This window comes from Agrilus planipennis, unplaced genomic scaffold, assembly GCF_000699045.2.
Source record: "Agrilus planipennis isolate EAB-ADULT unplaced genomic scaffold, Apla_2.0 scaffold20, whole genome shotgun sequence".
NCBI classification, from domain to species: Eukaryota; Metazoa; Arthropoda; class Insecta; order Coleoptera; family Buprestidae; genus Agrilus; species Agrilus planipennis.
The window spans coordinates 225,492-242,281 of record NW_020439516.1 but is presented as its reverse complement, the minus strand read 5'-3'; the positions used below and the strand labels follow the sequence as shown (position 1 = coordinate 242,281).

The 16,790-nt window shown below is 32.0% G+C and overlaps 3 protein-coding genes across 10 annotated transcripts; all 3 read left to right on the top strand.

The window, feature by feature from the left end:
- Positions 1-218: 218 nt before the first annotated feature.
- On the top strand, positions 219-5,023 carry LOC108738507 (protein croquemort). 5 transcript variants are annotated; one of them, XM_018471953.2, is made up of 10 exons: positions 219-514; positions 927-982; positions 2,175-2,301; positions 2,792-3,100; positions 3,339-3,539; positions 3,696-3,907; positions 3,969-4,136; positions 4,232-4,429; positions 4,594-4,859; positions 4,910-5,023. In XM_018471953.2, exons 2-9 carry the CDS (start codon positions 933-935, stop codon positions 4,829-4,831), a joined length of 1,503 nt encoding a protein of 500 aa, XP_018327455.1. In that variant the 5' UTR covers positions 219-514; positions 927-932; the 3' UTR covers positions 4,832-4,859; positions 4,910-5,023. The 5 variants fall into 5 exon arrangements, with proteins under 5 accessions (XP_018327455.1, XP_018327454.1, XP_018327458.1 ...); XM_018471952.1 differs by having other exon boundaries at positions 220-514; positions 924-982; XM_018471956.1 differs by lacking the exons at positions 219-514; positions 927-982 and adding an exon at positions 1,336-1,358.
- Positions 5,024-5,925: 902 nt separating this feature from the next.
- LOC108738505 (protein cramped) lies at positions 5,926-12,497 on the top strand. Of its 2 annotated transcripts, XM_018471951.2 has the most exons (13): positions 5,926-6,074; positions 7,933-8,237; positions 8,484-8,738; positions 8,794-8,997; positions 9,066-9,256; positions 9,377-9,614; positions 9,718-10,094; positions 10,220-10,567; positions 10,964-11,092; positions 11,148-11,664; positions 11,957-12,147; positions 12,220-12,341; positions 12,394-12,497. In XM_018471951.2, exons 2-12 carry the CDS (start codon positions 8,033-8,035, stop codon positions 12,316-12,318), a joined length of 2,754 nt encoding a protein of 917 aa, XP_018327453.1. In that variant the 5' UTR covers positions 5,926-6,074; positions 7,933-8,032; the 3' UTR covers positions 12,319-12,341; positions 12,394-12,497. The 2 variants fall into 2 exon arrangements, with proteins under 2 accessions (XP_018327453.1, XP_018327452.1); XM_018471950.2 differs by having other exon boundaries at positions 12,220-12,497.
- Positions 12,498-13,030: 533 nt separating this feature from the next.
- On the top strand, positions 13,031-16,674 carry LOC108738514 (ras association domain-containing protein 8). Of its 3 annotated transcripts, none has more exons than XM_018471968.2 (9): positions 13,031-13,629; positions 13,709-13,819; positions 14,887-15,128; positions 15,198-15,345; positions 15,399-15,566; positions 15,621-15,737; positions 15,798-15,931; positions 16,004-16,178; positions 16,227-16,674. In XM_018471968.2, exons 1-9 carry the CDS (start codon positions 13,558-13,560, stop codon positions 16,479-16,481), a joined length of 1,422 nt encoding a protein of 473 aa, XP_018327470.1. In that variant the 5' UTR covers positions 13,031-13,557; the 3' UTR covers positions 16,482-16,674. The 3 variants fall into 3 exon arrangements, with proteins under 3 accessions (XP_018327470.1, XP_018327469.1, XP_018327471.1); XM_018471967.1 differs by having other exon boundaries at positions 13,034-13,629; positions 15,792-15,931; XM_018471969.1 differs by having other exon boundaries at positions 13,039-13,629; positions 15,792-15,931; positions 16,251-16,674.
- The last annotated feature ends 116 nt before the right edge of the window (positions 16,675-16,790 follow it).

Here is a 16,790-nt window from a genome sequence, read left to right as displayed (position 1 = left end):
TTAATTTTCAAAAAAATGCCATGTTAATAAACAATTATATAGGTGTGTAAAATAAGATAAAAAAATAAATTAGAATTATGCCTAGATTAAGAACTTAGTTTTTAGAATAAGAGGACCTCTACAGCATTACAGCGCTCTCTACTATTTTATTAAATTTTCGGTACAACTTATATACTGTCTATGTTATATACAAAAATTGTTGAAATCTATCTATAGTCTTCACAACCTCAACTAGATATTGCTTTTTTGTTTTTCTCCGAAAAATAAGAATTCCCAAGCACTTTCCTTTGTATATTCAGAATTTAGAAACGACTTTTAAACAATTGAGTCATCTTAAATTGAGTGCCCAGAGTTTATTGTATTATAAGCTTTATATGATTTTGCTTTATATCCACTTCACAAACATTTGCCACTCGAATATAGATCCTCGATAGGTGTATTGCTTTGTTTCTCCAAATCAATATATTTCGTACCGGTGCATTTGAAAGAAAAACAAACAGTTATCGTATGAGATGTAAGTTATAAATTTAAATTATAGTTGTCAATTGTATCACTGTTAATTTGTCCCTCCAACACTAATATGTTGTACCTTCCAGTATTTCTTCTTGTGCAGTTAGGGGAAGTACTGTTATATATAATAAATGGCAATATTATACTGTATGAGAAAAATTGTAATTTTTGGACAGTAAAGCTTAACACCTACAAGCATTCATAAAATTTAAAAATGAGTTTTATGTTTACTTCAAATTTTAAACAGTTGTCATTATTGTAAATGTTAATGGATTTACTAACACTAATATAGAGAGTACAGTTTATCAATTTGTCCACTGTGTATCTCCAGTTTTCATAAATAACGGAATTTGTGAACAACCTTTGACCCTCCTATTAGGTTTTAGAATGAAGTAATTTTTGAATTTGATTAGTAGGTAGTCATGGACAGGCTAAGAAATACATATAGTGAATTACTACAACCAAAAAGGAGGTATGTTTTTGAACATCTTATTTACGCTTATCTACCTACAATTACCTGCTGTTTTGCTTCATTTGCTGCTTTTGTTTCAACTTCAATTAATTTGTAGATTCATTTTTGTTTCTAGTGTTGAAGATTTTAGTTAAGTACATATATACATATATATATATAGTAAATAGGAACGGAATTATGAGTAATAATAACAAACTCTTTGTTTATTATCTCTGTTACTTCCTTTGTGTAATTAAGTGAACTTTCGATTTATTGGAAATATATTATTTCGTCATGTTAAAACATCGTTAAAATAATATTTGTTATTCATTGATACCCATGGCACACAATTTTTTTTTTTAAACTAATATAAGTGATTAAAAAACTTGTTTCTCAGGTAATTAATATTGATACGAATTGTAATATTTGACTAAAATTAAACGTAAAATTAAATTAAATTCATTCTTATATATATATAGGTACTATCTATTAATTATTAATCTGTTGATTGTCTTCCTTTGTTAACTAACTCTTCTTCATGGGTTATCGTTATCAACTCGATACCCATCTTTGTAATCCTTCCTGATAACGCGCTATTCATATAATTCAAAATTTCGAAATATTTAATGCACATACAGTCTATGTATTATTTTAAATCGCTTGTACGTTTTAGGTACGTAGGTACTAAAAAGTATTTTGAGCATACATGCATACATATTACATTGCCGCGTCATAACTCAGTTTTTATAAAATTTAATGTGCAAAAGTGCATCTGTTTAAAATTGGAGAACGATCTTTTGTTTCTCGTTAAAACGCTTGTTTATTGCGAGTGTCAAACAATAAAATACATATTTTGCAACATTTTTAGACAATAATATAAGGGGTATGTAGTAGGGACTAACCAGAAAATTAAATTTTACATTTGCATTGCATATATTATATAATAATTGCGGTAAATTCGCAGGTCCGGTACAAAAAACCTGCAAATGAAACTCTAAATAATTACCTACAAACTTTTATTATTTAACTTACTTTTTCTGATAATTAGATATGTAAAAAATGAACAAACAATTTTGAATTTATTTCCGCCAGTAACTCAACACGTTCCTTAAAGATCTGAAAGTGATGAATTTGAACCCTTTTTCGCTTCAAAATGTGACCTAATATATATTACTTGTGATAATTTACTTCATTTCACAATTACTTTTTACAGAAAGATGAATTGTTGCTCTCGAAAATGTGAATTAAGTACACTTTACGGATTATCTATAGTATTTTTGGGTTTAGCCATATTAACTTTAGCTGGATGGGAAAAAGCGTACAATTCTATTATTTTTAATGTAAGTAGCTGGTTGCGTCTTCTATATTATACGTTATAAGTGTCACTAAAAGTCAGTTTATTAACTAGTAAGAAACGGTAATTGTTTACTTTAGGCTTACGGAAATGTTTTTTTTTTGCGTAGTTTCCGAGATTCGAAAACAAAAGTGAGTAGTATAACAACCACACCCAAACCTTCGCTCACTTTGTGAGTGTTGTAGTTTCCTACTATAACTTAACTTTGTAATACAATTTAATTTTATTTAATAATTTAATTTATTTTATTGCTAAGGACGGACCGTAAGTTACAGTATGAAAAGAACGTGGACTTATTTTTGGTCGCTATGGAATGGGTTTCGTTGGTTTACTTACTTTCTTTCAAACCTTGAAATTTACCTAAAGTCAACAATTATCAAATAAACTTACGATTCTAGCTACCTGAATTTTTTGTAATGATTGTCATTAAAACACGATTAGTAAACTAAATTAGGAATTCTGTTCCAACATTTTAGGCATTAACACTAACAAACACCTCCAAAGGGTATAATATGTGGAAAAAAACACCGATTCCTATGTATTTAGAATTGTACTTGTACAACTGGACAAATGCAGACGAAGTTATTGCCAGTAATTTCGACATTAAACCAAATTTTCAAGAATGCGGTCCGTACGTGTACGAAGAAGTTCATACAAGAGTAAATTTAAAATGGCACGAAAATGGCACTCTCACGTACCAACAAAAGAGAACGTGGCAATTCGTACCAGAACTTACCAATGGAAGTCTTGAAGACGAAATAGTAAACGTGAACGTCATAGTTGCGGTAAAAACTAATGATAAGATTAATAATAGTTACCGGAAAAGGGACAAATAACGAACGTTTCGTCGTCTCTTAATCTGGTTTTAATAAAAAAAGACGAAACATTTATGTTATTGATAGTTAGTTTTACATTCCAACCTCGGCATTCTCTATTTATTTTACTTTAATTTGCTAATTCGTAGTGTGCATGCACAAATTGAGCATCAAAGGTACCTAATATTCATGACGCATTATTTTCTAGACTGTTGCATATAATGTCAGACATAGCTCGTTTATTACTAAAGCTATTGTAAATAGATTTTTGAAAGTCATGAACGAATCTCTTATCGTAACCAGAAGTGCAAGGCAACTTTTGTTTGAAGGGTACAACGATCCTCTTTTGGATTTCGCATCTAGTCTAAATATATCAATTCCTTTCAACAAATTTGGCTGGTTTTATGGTGTAAGTAGATCTATTATTGTTTATTTCCGTACTCTTCTCCATTCACCTGACAAATACTTCACCACTTTGTGAGTTGTTCAGAAGTTACAAATTAATTTCCATCAAGTAGGTATTGCACATTCAATTAAATTAACTTCTCTGTTAACTATATTGTAGAGAAATAATTCTGAAACATATGACGGTGTTTTCAACATCTATACGGGAAGAACCGATCTCGACTTGCTAGGTATGATGGATTTATGGAATCATGTTCCACACACGAATATTTACGAAGGGTATTGTGATTACGTAAACGGTACTACGGGAGAGGTGTGGCCACCGGTTAAACATGTACAGAAAGTCGCCGTTTTTTCTCCAGATATTTGCAGGTTAATTCCATTTATCATTATACCACTGTTTGTATCAATATGCCTCTTATTCTGTTTCTAGTACTGTTTGGTTGTCATACGAACAGGATGTTAGTATGCTAGAAGTTATCGGAAGAAAATACATTTCGACAAATTTCACATTAGACAATGGTGTTCTTTATCCTGAGCTAGCATGTTTCAATTATGGAGATCCTGTTCCAACAGGTGCTCGTAATGTTTCAGCATGCAAGTACGTTATTGTCGAATTCTAACTCATCCTTAATCATTAATATTATAAGGATAGCTTTTTTATAGTTTGTGCAATTTTTTCGCGTAAAATTTTAGATTCGGTGCCCCTGCTTTTGTTACACTCCCTCACTTTTACCTCGCAGACGACGAGTACCTGCAGAATGTTTCGGGAATATCTCCTAACAAATCAGAAGACGAATTTTATATGATTTTGGAACCCAACACTGGCATTCCAATGGCTGTTAAAGCACAAATGCAAATAAATATACTTTTAGAGCCCATTTCAGGCATAAGGTGAAAATTTTTCTCTTATTGTACCAGCTCTCGCACGTCTTATTACTCAATATTTGCTTTTTTATTGGACAATATATTAACAATAACATAATCAAATGTAATAAAACAAACTTTTTTGTCCATGTACACATATTCCAATTTCACATACGCAGGTAATGTTTCAGTTTACTGAATAGCGTTAAATCAACATTTATGCCAGTGCTATGGTTTAGACAAACTGCAACCCTTACAGGGGAATATGCTGGCCTCGTGAGGCTGTTACTTAATTTACCTCATATTGCAATATACACAGGGTATGGAGTGTTATGTTTAGGGATTGTTATCCTGTTCATTGGCATTTATGTAACATTAGCTTCGAGGAGAAAAGAGGAAACGGAAGCACTTATATCGGAAACTACGTAATTTCTCGCCTTTTACTTAAATCGAAATGGTGAATATTCAAAAACTTTTAGATTTTTATAAGTCAACTTTTTGTTTCAGGTGTACTGGATAGTTGATTGTGATAATTTAACAAATGTACAAGAGTTGTACTTATAGAATTCTGTATATTTTGAAATCTACCGAAAAAAATATAAATATATTGTTTCATTATTAGTTTTGTTGTCATTTTATTGCTCGCCTTTGAGTTTTTACATTATTTGCTGGGTGCATGCCCGTCGTCTACTAACACATTATTCATTTAATACGTTAAATCCTACAAATTTTAATTTTCCCTTCATCCTTTCTGAAGAAATCCTACACAATCACAGGTATGGGATGCTTTTATTGAGCAAGCGTGTAGAGGTTGTGGTAGTATGAAGGATTCATCTTAATCTGGATGGTTAGGTGGTTTAAGAGCGCGGGGGAGGGGGATGTAAGCTAATACATCTGATTTTTCGTTTATCTTTGAAAAATCAAATTTGTTTAATTTGAAACACTAAAAAGAATAACAAAATTACTGTAAGGTATTGAGTTCGCGTAAGTAAAACACACATAGGGACGCGTAACCTACGACATTGGCCGTAAGAGCGTCACCAAATTGTGCTCAGAAGTTCTTTGCGTAGTAAGGCAGTGCGCATCCGATTTGACGCTTATGCAAGTTGATCTTATATTCGACCATTGACGCAAGTTGATCGTATGTTCGACCATTGACGCAAGTTGATCGTATGTTCGACCATTGACGCAAGTTGATCGTATGTTCGACCATTGACAATACCTTATCGACAATATCGAAATTGTTACTTATGACTCATGACGTTTTTCAGACTCATTCACTTCAGATTAAGTTTTTCCTTCTAGTTCAGTAATAGAATTTCTCACTTGGGAATTACCGTATTTTCGATAACGGACACTAGAATAAAAATAATGACGAGTAACGTATGTACAATTTATTTACACGATTAAAGGATTATACAATAAGACACTACTTGATATGCTACGTTGAAAAACATTAATAGTAATACCTAATACTATTACCTACGTAGCCTATTATACTAAGTACTGTGCAAGTACGGTAGCAGAGACCAGAGACACCAGCACGTCTCGATGCAAAACGGTAATCGACGGTAATCAAATTGTGCTGTTTGTGTGTATTCCATTGTTTATTTTTCATATGGTATCATCTTGGAATAAAACTGACCAATATTTAAACGGTTATATTGTATAGGTACGTATAAATTTCTATGATAACATTACTTGAATAAATAAAGTTGTTATAATATTAAAAATTCAATTGAATTTTTGTACGCCATTACTTTCGTCTGAAGTTAATGCCGATGAAACCTTATTTCTATTTAATTTTAGTCATTTGATGATGATTATATGTCATGTAGTGGTAAAGTTAAAACAAGTACTTTAAGGGGTCTTCTTGTTTAAATATATACTACCTACTCCTTCATCGTATTATATAAGCGAAATACATTAATCATCTCGTAGGATTACTTATTCCTTTTTCTGGATCAATGTTGGAATTATTAAACATTTTTTTCGTAAATTTCAATTATGTCAACAACATCGAATAGTCAATTCTAAAATATAATAGTAATTAAAATATTAAATGGTAAAACGAAAAAGATTGTTTGATCACACAAGACTTTACATTAATATTTTTAATTATTTTTTATATTTTTATACAGTTAATAATAATTAATGAATTATTTTTATGATCTTGCTACCTCGGCAGTGTTCGAGTTTTCCTCTCGATTTTGTTATTCTTCGTTTAATTATACCCATATTATACCTTTATTTACTCACGTTATTACGGGTCATGGGTAGGAATATTAGGATATTCGGTTTTCGACAATGACTTAGGTACAACATCGGGTAGGAATTATAGATCATAGCGATCGCTATAATTAATAGATATCAATGTAAGGTTTTGCAGTAAATTACTCTGCAAATTCAAATAAATATCTAGGGGCAGAATCTTCAAATGCATTAATCAATCAAAAGTGTCACTCCATTACGTTGCAAAGCAATCCTATCGTTTATGTCGCAAAATAATACTTGAAGACTGAAAAAGGAGTATTTTTTTTACCATACTCCTACCTAAAGTACAGATGCGCAACATTTCCTCCCTGTTAAAAAGTTGCATTTACTCCTTATTAAAAACGATTTCACAATCCTCCGCGTAGTTTCCACCCTCCCTTTCGGTCGGGGTGATAATTGTCACGTGGTGGCTGTTAAAATATACCTTCCTAACAAACCAATAAACAGTAGAAGTTGCAGACTGTGGTAAATGAATGATTAAAAATATCACTATAAAATTGGATCATTGCGAATACGTGTTTCGTCTACATCTTAATGAGGGCATTATCATTTATTACTTGTTTGTCGAAGCATGCATTAGTTAAAGTCACTTCTAGCCAATGGTGGTTTTTAGATTTTGACTATTTAGTATTGAACGTATTCAAGTTTTTCGACAAATCCTTATTTCCGTTTATTTTTCTTTCACCCCCAACCTTCGGATGTTTAAGTTGGGTAACAACACCCACTCTGAACATTCATATAAATTGTTACAGTGTAGAACCAGTCCCGCGTTGATAATTAAAAAGTGGGTGATACACGTCCGCAGTGATCAAATTTTGTAGTGGTAATTTGGGGTGAGTCTCTCTTTTATTTTGTGTTGTGTTTTCGTCCTTGAAATTAGGAAAAACTGTACTTTCGAAGCAGGAGTACGATAAAAAAAATCGTATACGGACCTCGGGAAGAAAATGCTGCATACTCTCCCAGTAATTTTCCAGAATCGCCTTTGACTCTGGTGACAATTCACATCCAAGAGAGAATGCTGTTCTTTCATCCATTTCGTGATTCAGAATTCAAAATCATTTGAATGGTTGTTAACGAAAATGAAATCCATATAATTTCTCCAAAAATAAAGCAGTTGATTGATATGACTGAAGTCATTTGCCCACTTCGAGCTGTAATGACTCGTTCTGTTCAAGCAGAAATGATGCATATAATAGTTCCCTATTCAGTCAGCTAATTTCCAATTGTTGAATGAACTATTGATTAACGGTTTTCAGATGAATCATTAGTCGGGAATTAAATGAAATTCAAGTCATTGACGTATTGGGAAATATAGTGTTATGAAGTTCATACAAACATTCAGATTATTGCATCAAAATGGAGAAAGATCTTCCTACCGTTATCAACGCAGAAGACAAAATCGAAACTCCTATCGAAGAGCTACTTGGCTCTGTCACGACATACAATTGTTCTGAAGGTTCAGAATGTAAAAGTCAACAAGTCCGTACAAGTGCCCGAGTTTTCAAAAAGTTGAAACTCGATTCAGTTACAGCAACGCCGCCATTACCATTAGAACGTAAAGGTACGCGAATATATATTTTATGTTTGATGACGGTGCCTTTGTACGATGAGTCGTCATTTTCAAAGTTTCTTTAGTCAAAATCTTTTTTCTAACAAGCACTTGATGCTTCTCCACTAGGAGTACATATAAAATATATATTGGAAAAGACCAATAGTTATGTTGTTATCTAGGCGAAACCCGAGTGTTTGCAAAAGAAAAAAGAATTTGGCGAGAGTTTAAAGATTTTTCGAAAATTTTAAATTTCAGAATCTACATTAAAAGAAGAAAAATTGGAAACGAATAAGAAACCTTTGAGGCCTTCTTGGTCGCCAGAAGACAAAAGTCTGTTTTTTGAAGCCCTAAATTATTATGGAAAAGATTTCGAAGCAATTCATTTGTACATAAGCAACAAACTAAAAAAGAAAGGAATTCCAGATTCAGCACTTAAAACAAAAGACCAAATACGACATTTTTATTATCGCACGTGGCATAAAATATCAAAACACTTGAAGTTTTCTGATGGTTATTATTACGATTTTTTATCAAATTAATTTTTTTAAATTTTCTAAATTCTTAGGTATTAAGAAAATTGCTCAAGAATTATATGGTTTAATTAATTATGGAGAATTGAGAAGAAAAGTTGGTTCCGTTAGCGAAAAAATTCGTATGAAATTAAATGAGCTAATGTATCGCGGAAATGTTGCAATAAGATGCAGGGGAAAGACAGTTCGAGTAAAAACTCCTCTTTGTCGCGCGTTACGACGCCTAAATCAGCTTGACGGTAATTTTATTTAATAACCAATAATTTGAACAGCGTACTAACAACGAAAATTTAATTACTTCCCTTAGAAAAACAAGAAGAACCAAAACTGCCTACAAGAATCCTCGTTGAAGTTACACCGAAGGACGGCAATTCCTGGATGCAAGTACAATTGATAGCCCAAAATCCTAGAATTAAAGCTCTGTTGCCGTTACAAAAACGGCTAAGTTCGCTCTTGGAATATTTAAATGTTAGGTGGAGATCGTCTATTTCATCGGCCGTATCCTTATTAGTTACAATAAATAAACAATTAAATGAAATAGGTATTTAATAAGTGTAGTTTTATTATTGTATTTAATACTGTTACTGTTACCTCGTAATTTTCCTTATGTACAATCAGTACGAAAAGCTTATAGATTCTACGAATAATATCGTAGATGAACCAACCAATACCGCTACAGAAGCAGATAAAAATTTATTTCAACCGTCACTTCGTTTGTACCCTCCACAAACGGACGATTTACATATGCCTACAATTAATTTGGGAGAATATCTTACTAGTCACAGTATTTGCCTCAGTGCATACGAAGAAAGGTTAGGAATTCGCTCTTCTGATTATCAGCCATGGAGTTTAAAAGGTGACAAATAAATGTTTAAGATTTATATTTAAAACAATAGATATTTATAAGTTGACGCAAGCGGGTGTTATTGCGGTTCTTATTATTATTATTATTATTATAGGAAGTTTAAAAAACAGAGGCGCAAAACGTTGCAGAAATGAAATTACCGCTGAAAAGACCGTTAAAGCAAATTCTATCATCGCAAATACTGATGTGAATGCAACTGATGCGGCTCTATTAACAGACGTTCGGAACGTTATTGACGAGGCAATTAATACGATGTTAGCTTTACAAAATCAAAGTATCACGACTAAAAAAGATGACAAAGAAACCGAAGAAATTAAAATGGATGTTGATGATGATAAATGTACGAATAAAGGGGATGTAAAAAATTTGGAAGAATCGTACGATAATGAAAAGAAAAGTTTAGTAAACCCCAAATTAGGATGGACCGTGGACGATTGTGGAACTCTTACTATCGGCGAATTGTATTTAATGGTAATATTACCTGTATATATTTTATATACATACGTATTATTATAATTATTTGCAATATCGATGCACTGTTGTATATATATATATGTATGTGTACTAATATTACAATCGTATTCTAATTGTTTTAGTATGGTTCTAATTGTAAACTGTTATTGGAATATGGTTGGGATTCCGATACAAAGAAAGAATCAATAAAAGATGACAACAATTCGGAGTTGAACGAAGTAAACCGCTGTACAGATAATACATCTGTTAATAACTCGAAAGATACGAGCGGCGGAAGTGTTTCATCGACACTGCAAAAACTTCTTTCTGTCGCCAAACTTCACTTTGGAAAAAATATCTATAAATGTCCGTGCGGCCATTCTTGTAATTACGTTAACAATGATAAAGTCAACGCTCCAAAGAACAAAGCAGTTATTCCAAAGCATTTGAAAAACATCCAGTCAGATCAAAAAGTGAACGGGGAATTGGAAGTAAGCTATTAGTTACCTACTTTTCATTTCTTCCAGTTCTTCTAAGAATAGTGTAGAGTCAAATCCAGATAGGGTAAAAAGAAAACGTTACTTTTATTGTAAAACCAACCATCGACATTTCGCCTTGGATGTAAGTCATTTTCGAGGTTGGTTTTGTTGTCAATACATTATCTTATTCAAATATGGCGATGTGCTCTGAGATCCTTAGCAATACAGATCATTCATTCAACACACAGATGGATTTCTAAAATAATAAATGATTATAAATGATCAAAAGCACTATTCGATCAGCAGATAAAATTATTACGAAACCGCCTTCGGTGTGACTTTGATTCTATACAGTATTAGTTATCGTTTATTAATAGTCATTAAAAAGAAGTTACGTACATTTTTTAGACAAATATATCTACCGGGGAAGGATTTTCCTCCAATTCAATCGATAGATCTTCAAGTCAAATGCAGACGAACGTTTTCAAACATCCTAGGACTTATGGCATTGAATCAATCACGGGTGCTCATTTAGATGTAAGAAGGTAAACAATTAAAGTAGACAAGGATCGCTTCAATTTTCTCTTTGTAGCATCTGAGACCAAAATATATCAATAGAAAAAACAGAAGAAGCAACAAGCTGGTTGTAGAAAGACGATTACCTCTGCTCGCCAATAAAAATTCCATTCATCAGATTGTACAGATGAACATTATTCCACAAGAAGTTAATTTTAAATCGTCAACTACAAAAACGACGACTCCTCGTCAAATGGAGAACCTTGTACCGACCGATAATGCCAATAATGCGACTGATAATGATTCCACTTCGAATAATAATAATCCGCTAAAAATAAATAATACGTCATTTAAAATAATAGATCAGAACATTTCGGAAAACCGAAAACAAGAATTGCGCCAAACATTATCATGTAAAAAAGATAGTGACATGCCTTTAACAACGGCAGACGAAAGAATAAAAGACAATAAAGAAATGAATCCATCTGAAATAAACGACAATGCGACCACTTCCAGCAGAGTCAATTCACCTGGCAGCATATGCGGTTTGCTAGAATTTTCTGACAGAAATGCTGCTATTCCTAGCTTTGTAGGTATGGCGAATTTATTAACGTAACCGCTGCCTTCATTATAAGTCCTTGGTTTATAATTCTTTCACTTCCACAGAATTCATCCACTTCGTTTTATTATCACGAATGAGACTAGTTATTTTATAGCTATACTTTTCTTAGAGAACTGTCTTCAATCTTATGTAAACGAACAAAAGATTGAGTGCGACTTTTCTGCAACCGCCCCCTCTAAGCCTCGCAAATAACACTCGATATCATCTACTTTTTTATTAAAATGTTATTTATATTGTATCTAAAGTTGACTCATTATCTTTAGGTCTTCTTCCAAACTCGACACCACCGGCAAGTCCTTCGCGTATTTTAAAAGAAATCGAAAATCAGTGGATAACGGCAGAAGTGGCCGATTTTTCTCTCAGTAGTTTTCTTGGTCATTTGGAATCTCCAGCCAAACCAGATCGAGTGTCACCTTCACCTCAAGTCGCTGACGATTCGCGTTTGTCCCAAGATGTACAAACATAATCAATAAATTTCTATTGTTTTTTTTTTTAACGTTCATCCGTACATTCTTCTTTTTTTTAGGTGGATGCACATTTGCAGTCTTTATTTTCCGAAAACAGCGTAGATTACATGGCCAAATTTGCCGATCTGGCGGCCCAAGTTACATCAGAGAAGAAATAGTCGCTAATAGCAGAAGTTGCTCAGTTAGTATTTCTATTACAATGTAAAAAAAATAATAAGAATTTTTTTATTTAGGTATGTTGTAAAACATAATATACCTGATGTCGTCGTTTATCTTTAAATTATTTTACAAAACTTTTTATAAATACGAAGTTGTATAAATAAATATTTAACGCCTGCTTTTCTTCTTAATATTCCCAAGTGATTAATTGTAAGTATTAGGTTTCCCCATAAAAGATGAAAATAATAACTAATCAATTTTCTTTTAGAAAATGTGTGTTACATCATTAAAATCAATATAGGAAAGACAATTTATTTAAATGCTACCTGTTTTAAAAACCTATACCTACATAAACTTTTGTCTTTAATTTTCGCACCTTTAAAGTTATATCGGGGTAGGTTTGGGGTGGGGAAAGTTACTTTTGATGAGATACCTACACATCGTTAATTTTATAAATTACTCAGTCTTGGGCTGATTGCCGTGTAAGAATATTTATTCAATCAGTAAAAATTTCATATACTATACGAAACATTACATTCCATTTAATGTGTGGACTACGTGCCACTTCCGGCTAATAATTATTCATGCATAAATAATTAACAGGAGCGTACATGTGCAAACAGGAAACACACAAGAAATTGACTCATACATAAAAAACTTATTAATTACTTCTTTTCCATTTATTGCTGTCAAGTAAATTTTTATGTTTGATTAGTCTTTACAACTGTATCGGATCGGATCGTTTACTTTTTATTTTTCAGATGCATTTACATTAATATTCGTTATCACAACCTGCAACACCTGATGCACATTATACTAATTAACTAAACGAAGAGATACAAGTATTCGATTACAGTTATTTATTGCATTACTTACAAGAGAAATTTTGTATCCCGAAAAAGGATACTCGGTATAATAACAGATAAGTAGTTTGGCAACGCAGTAACAGAAAAATCAGTACACCAACATTACTGAAGAGCAGAAATATTTCAGATGGCTGTAGTCTAATGGGTGGTGTGTTGATGGGTTTACATTTTTAAAGAAAAATGCCTAATGTTTAAGATCTGGATTTCTACTATTGGAAACAAATTACAGTACGATTAATTAAATTTCCATTAGACAAAATGTCAATTTTACTTTTCAAAACGAGGTCAGTACTACAAAACATGCATGCAAGATTCACGAATTTTGTATCTGGGTTTAATTACTTGAATTCTATAAAAGTAAAATAATGTAAAATGGAACTGAAAGTTTGGGTTGATGGAATTCAAAGAATAGTTTGTGGAGTAACTGAAACAACAACTTGTCAGGCATGTACCCTTTCCTTTATATTCATACATCTACATGGAATTTACAATTATTACCACCCTCTCATTTCTCTACTTCTAGAATGTAGTATACGCATTAGCTCATGCTACAGGTAAATCTGGTCGTTTTACGCTTATTGAACGTTGGAGAAATAATGAAAGGCAATTATCACCACATGACACCCCATTACAGGTGAGACCATTGTTAAATATTTAATTTATACATAAATATTTTAATAATACATATCAAATTACACTACCATCCAGTATTCTACCTAATATTAATAGTATAAAATAAACTAACTTGACCTATTATGGTTATACAAATGTACTACAAATTATTATTTTTTTAAATGTAGATACACCTTCAAATATTTAACAATAACTTCTACACTAAGGATAAGTAATGAATGGGACGGGACTACTATTCATACGAAATATAGAAAAAAATTACTGTACCTATACATATTACACATATCCATTTATACATTTATCTATTATTATGTTCTGAAGACTGTCGTTTGTTTATTTAATTTGAATGTGAATTGCTAGAATGTTATCCCGGTTGATGCATTGGAGGTCTTTAAAAATTACTCTCGTATTATTTAAAACATGACTAATCTATGTCTGTAAGAAGTTGTTTGTTTGTTTATATTCAGGGGCTAATCTTTGGAAGTACTGAACCGATTCCAAAAATTTATCGACTAATAATAATTAGTTCTACACATGATGAAAGTGCTGCATTTAATTTTGATAAAAATAGCTTTTCACATCAAAAACTCAATATGTATTTCTAAAGTGCAGCTTGACGGGGTCTGGGGAAGAGGGTATGGATCGCTAGTTACTTATAAAATAATTGAAATATATTGCATACGTTTAAATCCGATTTCAATACTTTTCTTAGGTACCTACATATATGTGCAAACTTAAACTAAAAAATTAAAACCGGGAATCATCCCTGTTTTTCCATCCTCGGAGGTGGAATATTACTTCAAATTTAAATGGAGCTGCCCTTAAGAAATGGCTTATCCATTAAAAAAAGGGAATTAAAACCGACTCATACTTTGCAAAGGAAAGACAAAAAAAAAACAGTCAAATTGAGAACCTTCTTTTTCTTTAAGTCGATTGATAAAGTAGTATTTTAAAGTAATGAATATTTTCAATTTTATGGCAAATTTTTTCATCCTAAAGAAAAAAGTGCCTTTGATAAAACACACATAAAGGTTTGTTGACGTTGTTTGACATAACGCATTGCTTTAGGTTCTGCTTAAATGGGGGGAATATTCGAACGATGTTCAGTTTATATTGCACAAAATCGAAACGATGGAAAAATACGTCACTGCAAACAGTCCAAAATTAGCTTTTCAACTTGACCAGTATTCCATATCTACTCCCAATACTACACCAGAACCGTTTGTACTTTTAAATAATTCGGGCAATTGTTTCAATCAAAAAGTATGCTTTTCACAGGAAGTCAGCATGCGTCAGTCACACAGGTTTAGGTAAGAAACAACCTATTCTTCTTATTAAAATTTAAAATGTGACACAATCATTTCAAATATTCATTTAAGTCCTACGAAAGGAAAGAGTACAGATAATGAAATAACTAATCTACCAAAAAGTAAAGTAGTTTTATTATCTTCTGGACCTCCACCCTATAGAGATCCTCCTCCGCCAAACTTGTCAGCATGCAATGACATTAAAAAATATATTCCACAGGTGGGTTAGCTTTCTTTTATATACGATCATTATTATTAGCTCGTTAATTTTAGGATTATAATAAAACTCAAGAAAATGTAAATGTTAATAGTCATAAGTTAAATGTAAAAAGAAAACTTAATAACACTAGCTCTTCTACTAATGTCCACTATAAGGAACTTATTTCTCTAGTAAATAATCAAAAAGAAAAACTCGCTTCTCAACAAAATGATTTGGAAAAGGTAAAAGATCTATCATACTATCATTAGATACTTTATAGATAAGTTATTTTTCAGTATAATGCCGAAATTTTGTATTGGGAAAACGAAGGACGAGAAAAGGAAACTCAGTTAGAACGACTATCTCAAGAAATTTCATCAATGATGAGTATTACAAAAATAAACAGTGTACAGGTATGAGTATAACGTTTTGTTTAACATTTGCCATTTCACATATCACTTGTTTAGATACAGGCATTATATTATATAGAAGAAGAGTCGGAAATAGTAAAGCAACAAGCAAAAACGTTATCCTCAGAAATAACACTGTTGCGATCAAAATTAGCAAATTGTGAAACAGAACTTCTTCAACGTAAGAATAAAATTAGGTAATCCGTTTGAATTGCGAATTCGCTTTATTTTACAAACTGTGAAATGAAAATAGTTATTATTATTGATAGATTAGTCATGGAGGAATTACAATCAGAACAAAAGCTACAATCTAGAAAAAGTGAAAATCGGCAACAATTAGAAAAAAATCTTTTATTAGAAATCGAAAAATTACAAAAAGACATGGAACAGACCAAATATAGTACCGAGGAGTACCACATGACGGCAGAAGCTTTGAAGAATCAAGTATACTTCTTCTTTTCTTACAATTCTTGTACGTACTTTTGATTTTAGGAAAATAACAATAAACGATTTAAGGTCGCCGCACTGGAAACGATTATAATTGAAAGAAAAAGACAATTGGAACGATTAGTGCAAGAAATGAAAGAGGAAAATTTACGAAGTCTCAGTATCGCTCCTTCTGAGGAAGTAAAATATTTGTTCGAGGGACCAAATCGGACGGGGAGCACACGAAAAATGATAGGATCTCCGCGACAGCTAGAAAATGCTGTACCTACAAATAAAAATCCACACGGGGTTTGGGTTTAGTCAAAGATTATTAAAATGACTGCATTTAATTTTATTTATTATTATTATTACAAACAAATATAATGTCCTTAATAGCTGTACTGTCACCTTTTATTATTAGCAAATATTGTATAACTATATAAAAGTTTATCGATTTTATCTTGTATAAATGAATATTTAAATATTACGTAAATAAATACGTGCTAGTTAATAATTACATATCTTTAGCAATAAGTATTTATTTATAGTAGAATGAAGATTCGGTCTATAGGGCCGTGGTCTAAGTGAACTGTTCCGTTACGTTTCTTCATTCTACTATGGATTCCGGCC